At 40.1% G+C, this 16761-nt stretch overlaps 1 protein-coding gene across 1 annotated transcript in view; it reads right to left on the minus strand.

Annotated features, from left to right (window-relative positions):
* Nucleotides 1–803: 803 nt before the first annotated feature.
* The window catches only part of MOCOS (molybdenum cofactor sulfurase), a 211572-nt gene continuing 195614 nt past the window's right edge, over nucleotides 804–16761 (minus strand). The window contains exons 13-15 of the mRNA XM_009280211.1: nucleotides 14392–14518; nucleotides 11944–12048; nucleotides 804–4329 (exon numbers count right to left, since the gene is read on the minus strand). Coding sequence (XP_009278486.1) covers nucleotides 4183–4329; nucleotides 11944–12048; nucleotides 14392–14518 — 379 coding nt within the window. The 3' untranslated portion in view covers nucleotides 804–4182. The remainder of the gene's footprint in view (nucleotides 4330–11943; nucleotides 12049–14391; nucleotides 14519–16761) is intronic.

Raw genomic sequence — 16761 nt, forward strand, 5'->3', positions numbered from 1 at the left:
CAAGCCTCTGTAACCCACTGTCTCACATGCCCAGAGAGAAGGAGCGCTCTGCCTTCTCCTCCCTTCTCCGGGGGCCGCGTCTACGTTTTGTCCAAGTAGCTGCCTCATGACAGCTGTATAATCAGAGGACAGGGACGTACCCACATCTTTCACCTCCATAGGAGTGACTTACCTGTTGGGTTAGAGAGTCATGCTCTTCTTCCCCTCCCACCCTCAGTGAATCCAAAAGAGCATGAACGAGTAGCTCGGAGTCACCTGTGGATCTTGCCTCACCGTGCCCATGTCCTTCTCTCTCTGGCCCAGTGAATCACAGATCATTTCCACGTAAACCTCATGAGAAGGGAGGGACAAGCCTTCCCTGTGATTCCCACACACACCCAGTCCTGTTAAGTCCCCAGTCTCGCCTACCGACTGATGGGTTAGGCAGCGGAGAAAGACGGTGTTGGATCCCTCCAGGCAAAGGAGAGGGAAATGAACCTTCTCTCCTCCAACACCCTTGGTGAGAGCTCCAACCTCTGGATAACAGAGATGGCTCCAACAGGACTGCCTCTGGACATATTTTAAAAGAAACCGGTGATTATTAGTGCATTTTGTGCAGGGCCTGAGCTGAGTGTGCAACTGATCGGCATGCTGACTAGACAGACGGAGGCCGTCAGCGCAATAGCTGGAGGAACACCTCACCTGCGAAACCAGCAGCGATGAGCCATCCCTTCAGTCCTGAGCCCAGCAATGCCTCCAAGCAGAATTTAGCATCTCATGAGCTCAAAGGTCAAGAATGCAACCACCACCAGTAGACACGTCAAGCGCAATATGTATTTTATTGGTTTCATTTCCAAGAAAGTTAAAAACCAGACTGAAGAAGAAACGCATAGCATAATCTCTACAATTTATGAACAATCACGTTTTTTATGCAGTCCTTCCTTTTGATTTGTGTATAATGTTGACAGAAGGCTGACCTAAAATTTTGACCATATTTTGAAGGATGACATTGAAAGTATATAAATCATAAACTGTATCTGAAATAGCCTAGTCATATCAGAGAACACAGAGTTCAGAGGCTTCTCCTAAAAATGCTGATTCCTGTTCTGCGATTTCAGCCTCCTGGCTGTTATTAGAGCTTGTAATATCACCATTTTTGCCTAGAGATTTGAGAAGGAGTAAGTCCCACAGAAAATGGAATGTGTCTGAAAAATTCATTGTAAGGAAATATAGACTTAGTTTTCAAATATATAGTATATTTCTTATCCATATAAGGTAAACATATATCTGCAATTAGTCCAAAGATTTAATTTTGCAGCAATGCGAGTACTTAGATGAAAGAGCCTGCAGTCATATGAAATGGTCTTTTTTCTATATTCTCTGAAGATTGAGAAGTCACCCCTTATAGAACATATGATCTTTCTATGTAATATATACAGTGTTTCAAAGTGTTTATGCCCTTTTCGTTCCTGCAGTACCTGGGTTTGCATTATGCTAAGTTTCTTCTTTCTTTGAATTTTTTTCACATTATGGAAGGGATGTTCTTTCTACAAACTCACAGCACATGTCATTTAAAAGTGATTCTTCCTACTTCAAGATTTTCCACAGAGTATTGGCACTGAGAATTTGTCTTCATTGATGTGAAGACATATCAATACTGGCGGGAACACTCCACTTTTACTAGAAGGGAAATACTATCCTTGGTTGAGATGAAAGATTCCTTATGTCTCTTCCATCAATCTGAAACGTTGTGACATTTCCTATCACCGAAGCACAAGGATGTTCCTTCTGGGAAATGCACAGAATATACTAATGAGTATGTTCATACATCAGAGAAGATCTTTTTTTCCCCCTGTAAAATGACAAAATTATTCTTGATCTAATATTACTAAGCCGCAGCAGAAAGTGTAATTGCCTGTAAATAATAGGTCAAAATGACCAAGCTTGAGATCTTTAAAGTTCAAATCCTCTCATCCTTAGTTATCATACATTGCATTAAGGCTATTCACAAACAGTATTTGTCAAGCCACTGCGTACAAAAGTGACTTATTTTGTAGTAAGCCCAATAACAAGTGAAACAGAGCTTGCTGAGGTTTGCTTTCAATTTCCTTTTCTAACTTCTGTGCCATTTTAAACAAATGACATACTGGTGAGGTGAAGAGGACAGAGCAAAGCACCAGAGATTACCTGAAGGTCAGCATACAGCAGGTCTCTTCATATTAAATTTGCCAGAGCTGTGCTGGCTTTCTATCCAACAAAACAATGTTCCGCATAACAGAAAGGCAAAGAGTGAAACAGTTAAGAGATTTAGATACCAGGAAACTGCTTTTCAAGGTTCCAAAAATCCTGCTCATTACAACATCACATAATTGACTATTAGACAGATAAACCCCCTGCTTTTCAAAGCAGACATCAAGGAGCAGCGCTTGGGCTCTGAAGTGGAAGGTACAACTCTCAAAACTGATCCTCGGTTTACATACATATGAAACACCTCTCTCTTTCCACGTATTTTATGGCAGGTTGTAAGAAACAGATAATGTCTCTTCTTATTTCCATTACAAAGCTCTGCTGAGAGACTACTAAGAGTCTGTTCCAGCTGAAGTGAGTAAAACCAGTTCTTCAAAAGAACAAAGAAAAAAAAAAAAAAAAAAAAAAAAGAAGAGAAAGAAGAGAAAGAAAAAAGACCATCTTTGAATTCTGATTCACACACTGCGCAATGCGCTTCCCTTTTCCCATTGTATGCTGCTCTGCAGTAGTCTCTCCCCTCTCAGAACGACTGTTTGACCAATTCTTTCACAAAGCCACCTGCTCCCCTCCAGGGATATACTCAAACAACTCAAGGATTGCTTCAGCCAGAAGCACTTTCACACAGTTTGAGCCAAAATTGCATCAAGGAAGACCTAAATCATGCTGGATGAGAGTTCTGACGGTGCTTTTAGCAGGGTCAAAATTGCCCAAATGGCAATAGAGCAGCCAATGTAGGAGAATTTCCTCTTCCAGAAGGACTTCCTGGAAGCATGAAATCGTCCTGTGGCTGGCTGGACACATGTTGGGGGTCATAAACCACCTGGCCTCGATGTGTTCAGTCTTGCATTACATTGACTTTCCATGTGGTTTTTTTGCTGTGTGGCTTGCTTTATTTTTTAAATTTTCACAATAATTGATATTTCAGACTAAGTCCTAGGTTTCAGACATTTGCTCTCAGAAATCAGAACGCATGAGTCATATTTAGGAGAGTAAAGAACTCAAAAGCCTTCTAAGAAGGACATTATGAAATGCACAAAGAGTAAGAAAAAAGAATACTTTGACCTGTTCGGGATGGAGAAGCATCCAAACTTTCAAGAGTTCCCTTAAGTGGCCGTTAGAGACCGCTGAGGATAAACAAATTTTGTATAGAAAACATGACTGTATTAGTTGAAAAATCTCTAATTAGAAAAAATGCGTCAACATCCACAAATACGTAAGGAAACAAGTGTGTAGGAAGTCATCACATAAAATAAATCAGATGGAAATGTAGCAAATGGGAACGAGAGAAAGAAGTCGAGAACAAATGGATGAAATTGCTTCACAGGGAACGTGTTCTGCAAACGGCATACTGAATCTTCACCGAGCTTTGTGCCTTTTTGGCATCCTCACACACCGCTTCCGAAGAGGGAGAGAGAGATTTCCTAATAGCAGCTGCCTCTTCTCCGGTGCTTTCAGACTGTCTACACATCACCTTCAGTTTCATTTTTGAAAAGCTGAATGGACTGCTCCTCTCATGCCACTCTCCCACTGTTCCCTTCCCACCCACATCGTTTCTAAAATACGTTCTGCATCCTCTCTCTCAATTGTGGTTTTAACAAAGCAACATAAGGAAGTAGTGTATTGTTGTGTTTACTTTCCTTCACTGAGCTGTGGGTTTCTGACAACGATGCTGGGCTTGTTTTGGGAGTCGTCCACCAGTAAAACTTGATCAAACCTGTTGCATCCTGAAGCAATTGAGCAAAATAGAGTTATGGCTGCTGTAACCTAATCACAAGCAAAAACATGTAGGTGAGCTGTAATTATCAAGGGTTCTGCCATCTGATAACATTTACAGCAAACAGAAAATTAAAAGACTTAAATCAGAAGCAAATGAGTGGAAGCTTTTTCTTTTTTTTGAATAACTGACTACCGACTTTTCCCTGGAGTTGCATATAAATCTCATCTCCACCAGAGAATCTATCCTGAGTATTTTTCTTCACTGGATGTCGGGGGCTGAATTTCTGTATTCTCCTTCAGCACTGGAAGTACTTGAGACCCAACCGATAAAATATCTGGAAAGGATGAGCGTGAGGTCTGGTTCATCAGGTATATGCCAAAGTTTGTCTGAAAAAAGCAAAATATTTATTGAGACGCAACTCATGCTAAAGTAATCAGATCTATAGAGCATCTCACAACCCAGATATGTTTAGAAAAACAATATTGCTTTAAGAATAAGGAGGTATGTACTATCTCCATGTAATTAAGAACATTTTAAACTAATTAACTATAATAGACTGGAATACAAAAGCTAACCCCCTGCTATTCAAGAAGAATACCTTAAGTAAGTGGATAAATAATGTAGTATTTCATCATGAGTTCCATAGTATCATACATGTAATTCACACTCCCTCACAGTCTTGTCATTTAATGACTGTTCTGGCTTCTTGACAAATACAGTTAATGCATTATCACAAATAAAGGCTAGGCAGCACGAGAATGCAGGTACGTTCAAACAGTGAGGAAAAGTCTTGCATCTTCTACCATGAATTATTCGCTTTGTTAACAGAACTTTGTTCTGTCTAGCCTTTGCGAATTTCCCGTCATTTTTTAAATGAATATTTTAGTATATTTTACAGAAAATATTCAGAAAATTTGTTTTATTAGGACTACCACTTGTTATCTGTCATTGCCTGTGAAGCCATCCCATGTAAATATTAGAAATACTTAGATACGTGTCCTTGTGATACTGAATGATACAGAACAGAGGAACAGAATAACCACTGACCATACAGCCCTCGCAGGCACTGAAAACCTGCTCTGAGGGTCTGCACTCTTCTGTGTGGTCTTAATCTCCGGCACGTTGAACGTTACAAGTTGTAGCTGTGAACAGCCGGGTGTGATCTGGAAATGTCACAGTAAGAGACTGGTGTGTTTTTGCGGTTTTGTTTTCCAACAGTGGAGAATTTAGAAGTGCCCAAGAAACAGACTTGCAATCTCATGATAATATTTTCCAAACGATTAGATAACAGTTAATTAAAGAAATATGTCAAGTAAGAAATAAAGGAATGCTGAAGACCACGTTAAATTGATAATTGATTTGTAGACTTCAGAATGTCTTTGCTCTTCGAAGTGAGGACCTTGGAAACCCAATGCTAATTTTCTTGTCTTTTTTTAAAGATTTCAATAAAAAGTATTTTGTTTTGGTAGGCTACAGCCAAAACGTACCAGTCACTCTAAAGTGTAAAGTAAATAAATAAGCAAATGAAATTCATTTGGTACTTCTGAAAAAATAAATTTTAAAACCAAAACTCTATTCTCCTTCTTCATTTCGTGATTACATTTACTGCCATTGTTCAGACCGATGATCCTGAAATTGAGGGAAATACATCTACAGCAGGTTTAGAAAAATATACTAGGTAAAAGGAACTGCAATAAATTTAAAAAATAGTGTTAGCTGAATTTAAGGGAGCATATTTGACAGGCTAAATATGAAGGCAGTGTGTTTTCTCCTGTTCTTGCACCGTATAATTAAATAAAGATACAGTAATGAGGTAACACGAAACAGCTTTTAGTCTTTGAAGAATTAGCGAGAGGTAAGGCTGAGACCGACTCCCAGGCAAGAGAGATGCTGTAAAGCAGAGATCTACCCAAACATGGCCTCAGACTCTGAATTTGGGTCTTTCTGTTTCATTTGCAATCCTAAACATTAAAAAGAAAAACAGCTCCCAAGCAGAGTTTTTTGGCTACTTCTGCTATTCCTTCATCTCACTGGCATTTCACATATATGGGGTATGAGTTGGACCTGATCAGGCCTATCCTGTTAATGACACTTTTTGGATACCTGTGACCATAATGGTGTCAACACTGGTGGACACAGGGTAGATCCTTATGGTCAGTGTTCCAGTATTTAATGCTGAGGAATGACTGCAGCACAGCAGGATCCCAACCCTCTAGCACAGTGACTGTGTTGGATCAACCGTGATGCTAAAATGGTAAGTTAGTAACGGTTTCATTTAAAATATTGAAGTGCATAGTATTATTTTTCCGTTCTCGCTTTTCTCTTATTTGTTGACAAGCTGTGGTTTCTCTATTGGCATAAATGATGTGTTTTTCAGCCTTGTGGTTGATAACCTGGATTTACTTCCTCTACCCTAGTGCAAAAATGACAGTTGCCATAATTTTGTTGTTTTAAAAAATCAGGCAATCATAAAACAAATATTGTAAAACGAATATTAGTCCACGTCACATTTCACACAGGAAGGAATTTTATAACTCATCCATGTAAATGAACTTATTTGATACATGAGAAGTTTTTATTTATATTTACTGTATTGACATCTTGATTTATCTTAAAACGAGACTAAAATAAATCTGGGCAGATTGTTCACTGTGGAGAATTTAATTTACCAAGTTTTCTATTGTTGTGAATCATTTAGCAAGATTTTTTTTGTTAAAGCACTTTAAATCATTCAGAATTATTTAAGAAAAGGTATGTGTGAATACATCTTATCTTCAGGAGTTCTCAAATACTATTTTAATACTGGTCCTTAGTATTTCCCTACTCTGATTGGGCATCTAAAGTCTCATAGTATTTTTTTCAGTGCTGAGCCTGGGTGACGCCTAAGGAATTTTCAAGGTGATGGTATACTGACGGTATACATGTTTTAGTACTAATACCTGCTTGGAATTGCTGACGTCTTTCTCTTGTGAATGTTTTTAAGACCAAAATTTAGCTTGTGATTACCAGAGGTGGATTTAATATCTTTTAAGTAAATTTCCTTGTTTTTTCAATAATTACAAATATTGACTCAGCAAATACTGATAATAGCACACCCCCCACCCCCCAAGCAACCACAAAAGCTGTGCATCCTGCCATTTCAGCTCCGTTTCAGGAGAAAGACAGAATGTAGAAATTGGCCCTTCTCACATTTCACTGTTGAAAAATGAGGCTTTCAGACGCAGAGATTACAGCCTGCAGAGTTATTACAATGAACCGCATAATCTCTCTCTGCTGTTGCTACCTTTGCCTGACTTCAAGGGCCTTTTATACTGCATATAACCTCCCTAGAACACACCAAGAACCGGGCAGGGAGTGCTGGACTGTGAGTTCTGTGGTTTTGTCTGCTTGGTCTTCGGAAGGCAGTAGGGGCTCTTCCCATCACTCTTGAACTTCACAGGGACAAAATATGTAAAGCTTCTTGATTAGTAAAAAGCACAACGCTTCACTGCTGGGAGAAAGAGATAAAATGTACTTATTCTTGCCAACAGTGAATCATATGATAGTCATCACACTCACTTAAAGGAGGAGCTATAAAATGCTGTCATTCTTGCATGTTGTTTCAAGTACATTTACTGGATCAACAGTAATATGCACTGCTTAGATATTCACTGACAGAGAAATATCCAGGGTGCAGCATCTCCTTTTGTAAGACAGAAACCTGAGGTGCTACATCTGACAAAGGCTGAGATGAGATGCCTTCAAGCTACAGCTTGTAAACATTCAGTTAATTCAGACTAGCACTTGGTAGGGAAAATGCCCTGCTAGAATGTGTAACAAGCACATAAGTGATACTACAAGCTAAAACTTAGCTTTGGATGGATGAGTTCTGGATTTTGCCCCTGGATGTAGCTCTCAGCTGCCTTGTCCCAATAGATAAATTTACTTGTTCACGTCTGCTCATTTTATTCATACAACAACATAACCTCCCTCCCGTGCAAAGGCTTGGGAGATGCAATTATTAAAGCCGAGTAATTTTTTTCTTAACGTAAGGATGTTTTACTAGCTCTGGATTCACCAAAACTTATTAGTAAAGCCTTACAAAATAGGAGAGTGGAAGTACTCACTTTCAACATGCTGATTTTTCATATTGGAAAAAAGGGAAACTTTTAACTTGGTGTCAGAAAACCCCATCTTGTTCTGTTGAAAATATCTGGACGGCAGAATGTTTTCATAAGAACTGATTTTCCTTTGCTCTGCCTTAAATAAATGCATTTTCCAGTTCAGCCACCAATGAGAAAAGAGAACCATATTATTTCAGAGGTCTATTAATTACATCAATCACTGTTTGCAAATTTCCAGATCTTTGGATGAAAAGCATTGCATAGTGTAAAGCCCTGCATTACTATGAAAATGATGATAATGATGCATCAGATAAGAGAAGTCATTTGCTATCCTCGCTAACGTTTCAGTAAGCAATCCAGAGGCACGGCGTCTAATTCTGCAGGGAAAGAAGCTCTCCCAAGGGACAACGAGATACATAAAGGAGGATCAACAGCCCGCAGGAAAAAGCAAAAGCCTTTTAGTGTATGAGGGCATGGGCAAACATAATGGATTTCCCTTGATGTACCGCTATCCATACATTTATGCTGGGGCAGACTGCTAATGCAATTCCCTTTGCTACCTTGACAGCAAGTCCCAGCTTGCACTGCTGCAAATCTACCCACAGGGCTTCCGCTATTGTTAGCATTAAACTGCATCTGCAAAACACAGAAGATGGGCAAGAATTCAATGTTCTGTCCTTTCTGTCTATGTGTGTTTTGCATCAGGTGATGACGCACGTGAAACAGCGTGTGGCTATTTTTATGCTATTTGCTTAATGTAGTTATCTAGTCTTTTGTAGTCTCCTGCAGTAACAGAGAGAGCTCTGTCACAGAAGGAGAGCTCATTTTTGCTTTTCAGTCAAAAATTACAGAAGGAATCCTTAATGAGTGTTTCTTCAGAACTGATGGCAGCAGAGCTCAAGTTCGCTTTGTAGAGGTGTTTGTGTTTTATTTCAAACAATGTGATAAAAGGTTTTGTAAAAAGTAGCTGGCTAGGCTTCAGCACCCTGCTTTACATTTATCAGGAAACATGCAAATTGCTTGTGTGGCTAATTACAGTAGCTGGTTCTGACTTTCAGCTGCAATCCATCTATGCAAAGCCTCAATCTTTCAACTTGGAGCACCAGGTTCTCAGAGTCTCAGACGGATGGAGAAAAATATGATTTCAGCAATAAATATTGAACCACCTCTTACAAACCTTACTTTACTTAGCTCATTATTAAAGTTCATTGGCAGTGCTGTCATTTGGGCTACCAGTTTGATAAAGTTCAATATATTTTTCCAGGTTGGTGTTCTTAGAAAACCAAAACAAAATGGTAAATATTGACATCTGGCTCTCTTGTTAAGCATTCAGGATTTGTCATCCATTCATACGTGCAGTATCTTTAATGTTTTGGAAATCTACAACAGCCTTCCAAAAATATTGGTTCCCCTTCTACTGGGAAATTAGCTTAAGTCTTATTTTGCTGCATTTGTTTTTTGTAGTTCAAATCGTGTTATTGACAGCTGGGAACAAACACTGCTAAATTCCTTCACTGAATCTGTATCTGTTAAAAAAAGAAAATAAAGTCTATTAGATGACTCCTTAACAGAAAAGCGCATGCTAGAGACATGAGTCACCAAAGGATTAGCTCTGCAATTTAACACAGTCACATGGACTCAATGTTCTTCCTCTCTCCCCACTGTGAAAAGTTTGGATCAATGTCCTCTGCTAGGTCTGCTTAGCACACTGAAGATGCTGTAGTCCTCGGGTGGTACTTACTGATAGCCGGCTGGTGATCATCACCCCACAGATGACTTGCAGGAGGGAGGGGCTCTGAGGTCTTCTCAGACCACTTCAGGCAAAATTACCAGTTCAAACTATCTCAGCTGTCAAGCTAACCCAGAGGACTCGGCCTTATGCAGAGCAGGGCATGCTCACAAGATCCCATCTGCCAGCAGCACTGAAGGCTGGGAAAAACAAAAAAAGCTGAAGGCCCGGTTCTTTGCATCATGAATATCGTTGCACAGCTGAGGGAAGCAGAACACTCCCCCGCTGTGAATAGCAGCACTGTGCTCTGCAGCGCCTCGCCTTGCCATGTGTCTTTTATCTGGTGCCAGGTTGTTCTCAAGAGGCTGGATTGCTCTCTTTGCCTTAGTTCTGTTTGAACGAGTTACTTGGTTCTAGCCAGGAGTGCTTGTATCAAGAAAATCTTTACATTGCTGAGTTAATCAGAATGAAAGAGCAGCTCATCTTTGCTGTGGGAAACATGCAGAAGATGCTTTGCCTCTCCTGCGAATCTGTGTCCCGGGTAAGGTTTTGTTGCCATTTGAGAAGGTCGCTGAATACAGAGTGCTTTCCCTCTACAGAAGATTCAAATCATAACCCAGTAAAACCCACATGGGTAGAGAAAGTCCTCTGCATATCGCGCCCCATGTGGCAGCTGGGCAGCATCCCTGCCCAGAGTGCCAGAATGTGCTCTAAAGTGTCCCAGATACTCCAGCTGTGGCTCACCATTACCTGGAGAGGGCTCTTGTCCTCAGGCTACCCACCACGGCCAGGAGCTCATCTCACAAAGGCACATGTGCTGTGGCAATCTGGATGCCGGAGCCTGCTGTGCAACCCTAAGTCATCTCAGGTCAGCAGGAAGCTCTGCCTAGACAGCCGGCCCCTGCCTGCTTGCCTCTCCCGTCTCACTCTGCACCAGGCGGCTGGCTCCGGGACGGAGCCGGCGGAGCTATTCACCAAGGATAACATTCATTGAAAATGTAGCCCTTTGTTTGCTTAATGAGTCACTGAGATGAATCAATTTATGATTTTTTTTTCCAAACAAAGAATGCGTTATTTGTAACTTGTTTGTGCATTCTTTGGGTGAATAATTTGCAACCTATTTGTTATTGCTCTGCCTCTGTGCTGCCCCAGTCTCTGGTGTTTGGCTGGCATTGCCACGGCTTCTGAGCCCTGACTGGCTAACGAACTTTTACAACAGAAATTTAACGAACAGGAAGCAATGAATTTAGAGTAAGGATTTTCAGCTAAATAAATACTCATGGGGAGATCTGTGAAGCTTTTGGAATGCCAAACTGTCTAGCCATCATCTGAGCACTCTCAATTCCAAGAAGCAATGCAAGCTTAGGAAGCAGAAGGACTCCAAACGAACGCCGGTATTTCACTCTTATTCTCCAGTCACTTTCTTAATCAATTACTCTCCGCTTTGACTGTATTCACATCTGCTCTGTTTTTCCTGCTAAGTAGTTTCTCACAGTAAGAATAAAGTTTAGTCTTATGAGCTAACTGTATCGTTTCAAACACTTCACTTATTTTTCTGCAGATTTCTCTTCTTGAATGACATCAGCGCATCAGCTCATGTTTTTCAAGACCAAAATAAACACATTGTAAAGCAGTACTTACTGCTTTACAGCACATACAGCACAGTAAAAAATAATACAGTACATACTGCTTTACAGCACAGTACAGCACATACAGCACAGTAAAAAATAATGCATATTAATAGTCAATTTCTGAATAAAAAACCTGTTGAGCATTTTATGGAAATAAATCATGTCATATCTGGGTTGTAAGTGCATCCTCTTTTTACTGAAAAAACAAATGGTAACAATTAGCATAACAACTTAATCGTGAATATTCTCTCAGCAGATATTTCACTATGCATGCAATGAAATCACTACATGGAACCACAGAATCACAGAATCATAGAATAGCTTGGGTTGGAAGGGACCTCTAAAGGTCATCTAGTCCAACCCCCCTGCCGTGGGCAGGGACATCTTCAACTAGATCAGGTTGCTCAGAGCCCCGTCCAACCTGACCTGGAATGTTTCCAGGGATGGGGCATCCACCACCTCTCTGGGCAACCTGTGCCAGTGTTTCACCACTTCTTTCACACCTTACATACAGCTATTTTGGAGTACTGTACTGACCTTTCTACCTCTGGCAGCAGACAGAGACTGCAGAAATTCTTTGTTTCGTTCCCCAGACTGCTGATCAATGCAGATTATTTGACATCTGCTACACGGACCCACAACCTGAAATTTCAGTTAAAGAAGGTTCACAGCTGTATATCAAAGCAGTACAACACAGAACAGTACAAGCTTCTGACCATCATAATATCTTAAAAACCTATCTTTCACATACTTCTCCTGTGTTCTTTTATGCTTTAATTATGTAAGAGGTCAGGCCTGTTCACCTAATGTAGGTACATTTTCAAAGGGTCTACTTGTGAAGGTCTCACTGATTTTTTAATTCACTTTCTTTTCTTTTTTTCAGGAAAACTTTCCCAGAGACAGAATCTGAGAAATAAAAAACATTTACATATTTGTATTTCCTGATGGCTTCACTTCATCTACGGGCTGGCAGGGCTACTCGCCCAAAGGGGAACTGAATACAAAATTAAGCTAGCGCCTCAGGATTTAACCCAAGGAGGATTTTCTTGGAGTTAAACTAATAGGCTTTGGTTTACATTGTTTCAGTGCAGCTGAAATACACAATATCCCCCATTCTTTCTTACAGGCATAGCACTTGTAGATAATCAGAATGCAAGATGTGAATTTTCACAAGTTTATACAATCAGAAGGAATACTGAGAACCTCTACTGTAACATCATACAAAGCATGGTTCTTAAAGTTAATCTTGTTTGAACTAGGGTGTGTTTTTAGGGAAAAAAAACTGCAATGAATTTCTTCTTACCTTTTAAAGCATTAAAATTAAGGAGGAAGACATATTGCAGTTTCCCTTAATATTGCAACCCTAACTTTAGCTAAGCTGTACATTATAGAAACTGACTGTCTTAACAGTGTCTCAATTTACACATTCTACTTTTGTAAAATGTGTCATAAATTTCAGATAGGGCAAATAATTAAACCTGACACTGCAAACATTTGTATATGCTGATCTGAAGTGCTATTTCAGTTCTTTGAGGTACATCTAGAACTGCTTGTACAACTCTTCAGTGTAATCATCAAAACCATAGCTTGGCTCAGCTTTTTCAGATGATTTTCCACAGCTTTACTATTTTATTAAAAGATCAAGAAAACAAGACAGAGAAGGAAATATTTTTCCCTGCTTTCCTTCGCTCAACACCTTCTTCTACCATTTTCCTGGCATCAAGTACCATTAACATAATTTCTACTGTTACTACATCTGTATCTAAATAAGGACCCAGCAGAGACTGGAAAAGACAAGGCAAGTTGCATAAACCTTTCTATTTTCAGCTTGCATTCCTAAAGTATTTCAATGCCAGAAACAGGAATGTCTTTTTATTCTGTAGTTTTACAGTATCTTCCACAACAGGATCCTGAGCTGAGATCCCTAGTGCAACTCCAGCCTCCAACAAGCTATACTACAAGGATTTTGTCCTCATCTCCTACCTAAAGAAATTTTTCCTCATTTTTCTGTAACTCATATTACAGACTACTGATCAAAGTACATGCAAGAAGAGAACAGCTAAATCATAATTTCCACCCTTACTGAAAAAATGGCCTCTCCATTTCTTACAGTATGCTGACCAGAAAGAAATAGGAGTGATGTCTATCACAGCTTCTAGGTCTGACCTTAGCATTTCTGTTATTCACACCTTCATTATCATCCCTAAGACACAATGAATAAGCCACTTTCACATCCTAGGCAATGCATTTTCAAATACATATTTCATATCTAAGGACCAGACAAATCCAATAGAACGTGTAATACATGTGTGCATCATTCCCTTAGGTTTCATGTCTAGCTTCTTCATGGATCTTTTGTTGAAGTTTTTCTCAAAAGAATGTATTTGCCAACAAAGTCTGTCTTCAGCATTTTCCTTACAGTACAAAGCATGTTATGTTGTTACATGTGATATGAAGCATAACATACAAAAAAACCCTACCAGGCTAGACTTAGAATCATGTCTTGAATGGAGATTAAGACAAAATGTACACAACAGAGAGCAATAGACAGTGATCGTTCATTTGTATTCATGTCCAGTCTTTTGGCAGTCAGTTGCTTGACGTGCAGCAATCCGAGGTTATATTTGGACTATTATGCTTAACAGCAACCAGTATTCTCTCGTGACATGCTGGCTAAATATTTGCTGCAAACTGCCTCAAAACAGTGATTATTTTTCCGCTCAGTTGGATAGAGTTGGGAAATTTTATGAATTATGAAATTAAAAAAAAAAAGTGTGGAGAAATATGTCAAAACCTCTCAATTATATGGAAGCATGTTTGCCACAGGTCACAGCATGTTTGGTTTTTTTACACACTTCATAAGTTTCATCTGCACAAACTGTGCCGCCCATGTTCCAGTCAAAGCCTTGCAAAAATTGCTCTGTTTCCAGGGGTCAAAATACTTTGTGACAGACTGCGACTAGGGCAAGGGAGATGAGTTCGCACCTGGAATTGCAGAGCACCTATTGAAATCTCAGCCCACTCTTCTTCTTCAAAGGACTCTGGTGCACTGATGACAATGTTGGCACGGAAACGTCGGATTAATTCCTCTATTTCCAATGGCTCGTCTAATCTGTCTCACAGAGTTGACAAAGAAAAAGAAAAAACAAGGTTTATTAACTAGTTCTGCACTAGATATTTGTGCTTTAAGACTCTAGTGGCTGATATGATTCAGCAAATGTTTCTCCAGAATAACCTGGACCAAGTTTTATTACAAAGGCTATGAAAATGGCACAAGGTATTTAACTATAATTTGTAAGCCTTCAACTACAATTTGTAATCCTTCGACTATAATTTGTAATCTTCTAGGTGGCTTCTTCAGGGGTGTAACCTGGAACTGTGAAGCAGATATGAAAGCATGTAGACAAGCGTTTGTGAACAATGCATATGAGGAAATTCCTTATTAGTTATCATATGTAAGGCTAATGGTAACAAATGAAAAGTTCGTTTCTGAGTTAGCAATCAATCATTTGACTCATTAAATGCTTATAAAAAGAAGGCAAATAGAAAGTTATTCTGCACATGCTGCAGTGGCAAAAGGGACAAAACCGGCAGACACTGCAGGTGAAAAAGGCCAATAAAAGCATTTTATGAGAGAATGTATTCCTCATGTTATTATTATTTGTCTTTGGGATGCAGCAGATTGCACCAAATGATCAGTGTTTTGAAAAGAATTAATCTCTGTGTGGTGATACCTCCACCTTTTTACAAGCATTTGAACTGTCAGAGTGTAGATTTGTGTCAGTGCGGAGAACATATATGAGGTAGACAGAGTAGCAGACTGCATACAAATATCAGAAATCTAGCTGTACCTTTGAATTGTCATTCTTCACTCTCCTTCTAAAGGAGAACCCAACCAGTACCAGAAAAAAAGACAGCCCTAAAATTTGCAAGGGAGTTCTCTCAGCGCCATTGTTAGTGGGGAAGAGGATTTCTTTTTGCATTAGCTATTACGGACATAAACAACTTTTGACACTCCATCAGCTGTGGTCTGACAACTTTGGGATATGAGACCCAACACCAGAGGCAGAAACCTGGGTAAGTAGTGAAAAGAGAAGTTTCTGTCCTGGAAAAAAATATTTTAAAAAGTAAGGACATGCAGTTTAAAATGTGTTTTAATTAAAATGAGGAAAAACATGCAAAATCAAAGCACAGGGAAAACTGTTCACATCAAGCAGTCTTGGCAGAAGAGGCCTGTTAGGTGAAAAAAGAGCTTGATTTTATTTAAAATAGTCTGGAGGATCTTCTTTAGCAGACAAATCTGCATAAGGATAAACTGCCTGTGCAGACTTTCAGTCAAACCACACAAGCCCTGCTCCACCGAGCCTTCGCTGTTCAGAAGGGCTCCAGCAGCCTGGGGGTAGAAAGTGGGATGGGAAGCTGAATGGCTACAGGTTTTCCCTCAAGATCCCACAAGCAATCCCATGGCTGAGACACAATTCATAATGATTGCAGGAGATAGGAGCCAACAGAAAGTGTAAACTATGCCAACGCTCAGACAGACAGGGAGGAAAATAGCAGTTAGTCATGAACAAGTTCAGTTACGCTGTTGGGCTTTCTAGCTTTGCTGTGGGCTCTTGGAGCTTGGATGCTGTGTAGCCTCTAGTTTTGAATGCATTTTGTGACATATCAGTGCTTGCCACCCCAGCCGGTACCGGTGGGGGCATCAAAAGCCCCAGTAACCTCAGAGCTGGGCCTGCAGCGTCCTGAGCCAGCTGCTGAAAACTATTTCTAGTTTCTGCTGTTTTATTCCTTGCTGCTGATCCTCCAAGACTGCAATGCCCCTACTCCTAGTCTCTCTGCCTTCAACCTGCTCAGGCTCACCTCCAAAATACCTTACCTCTCCTGTGCCTATCCCCAGCCCTCAGAACTGCTTCTAATTACTTGACAGCATGTATCTGAGTAAATGCCCACCATTTGCCCCCCTCCTCAAAACATGCATCGGCTGGATGGAGTGACAGGCACCTTCATCCTGCAAATATCAACCAAGATCTGTTGTGAAAATCAACGTATTTTGCCAAAGCCAGCCTGAGTAGTTTGGATGTTTCACAGTAGTGGGCTCTCCAATCCAGAACGCATTACATATATTTAACAGGCAAACTTGAAAATGACTTTCAAGCGTATTTCAAGCAAGAACATTTGAACATAAGGCCAGGCCATGGGGATTTTCATGGAGGTGACCTGTAAAGGCAACACCAGAGAGGCAGATGTCTCCATATACATAGAGCTCTCCAACAGTATGTTACATTCTAACTTTTAATTAAATTGCTGTTGCTGTTTTAGATCACCTCTCAAGAGCCAAGTGCAAACTGGAAG

The sequence above is a fragment of the Aptenodytes forsteri genome, unplaced genomic scaffold (assembly GCF_000699145.1).
Source record: "Aptenodytes forsteri isolate BGI_AS27 unplaced genomic scaffold, ASM69914v1 Scaffold114, whole genome shotgun sequence".
Lineage (NCBI taxonomy): Eukaryota > Metazoa > Chordata > Aves > Sphenisciformes > Spheniscidae > Aptenodytes > Aptenodytes forsteri.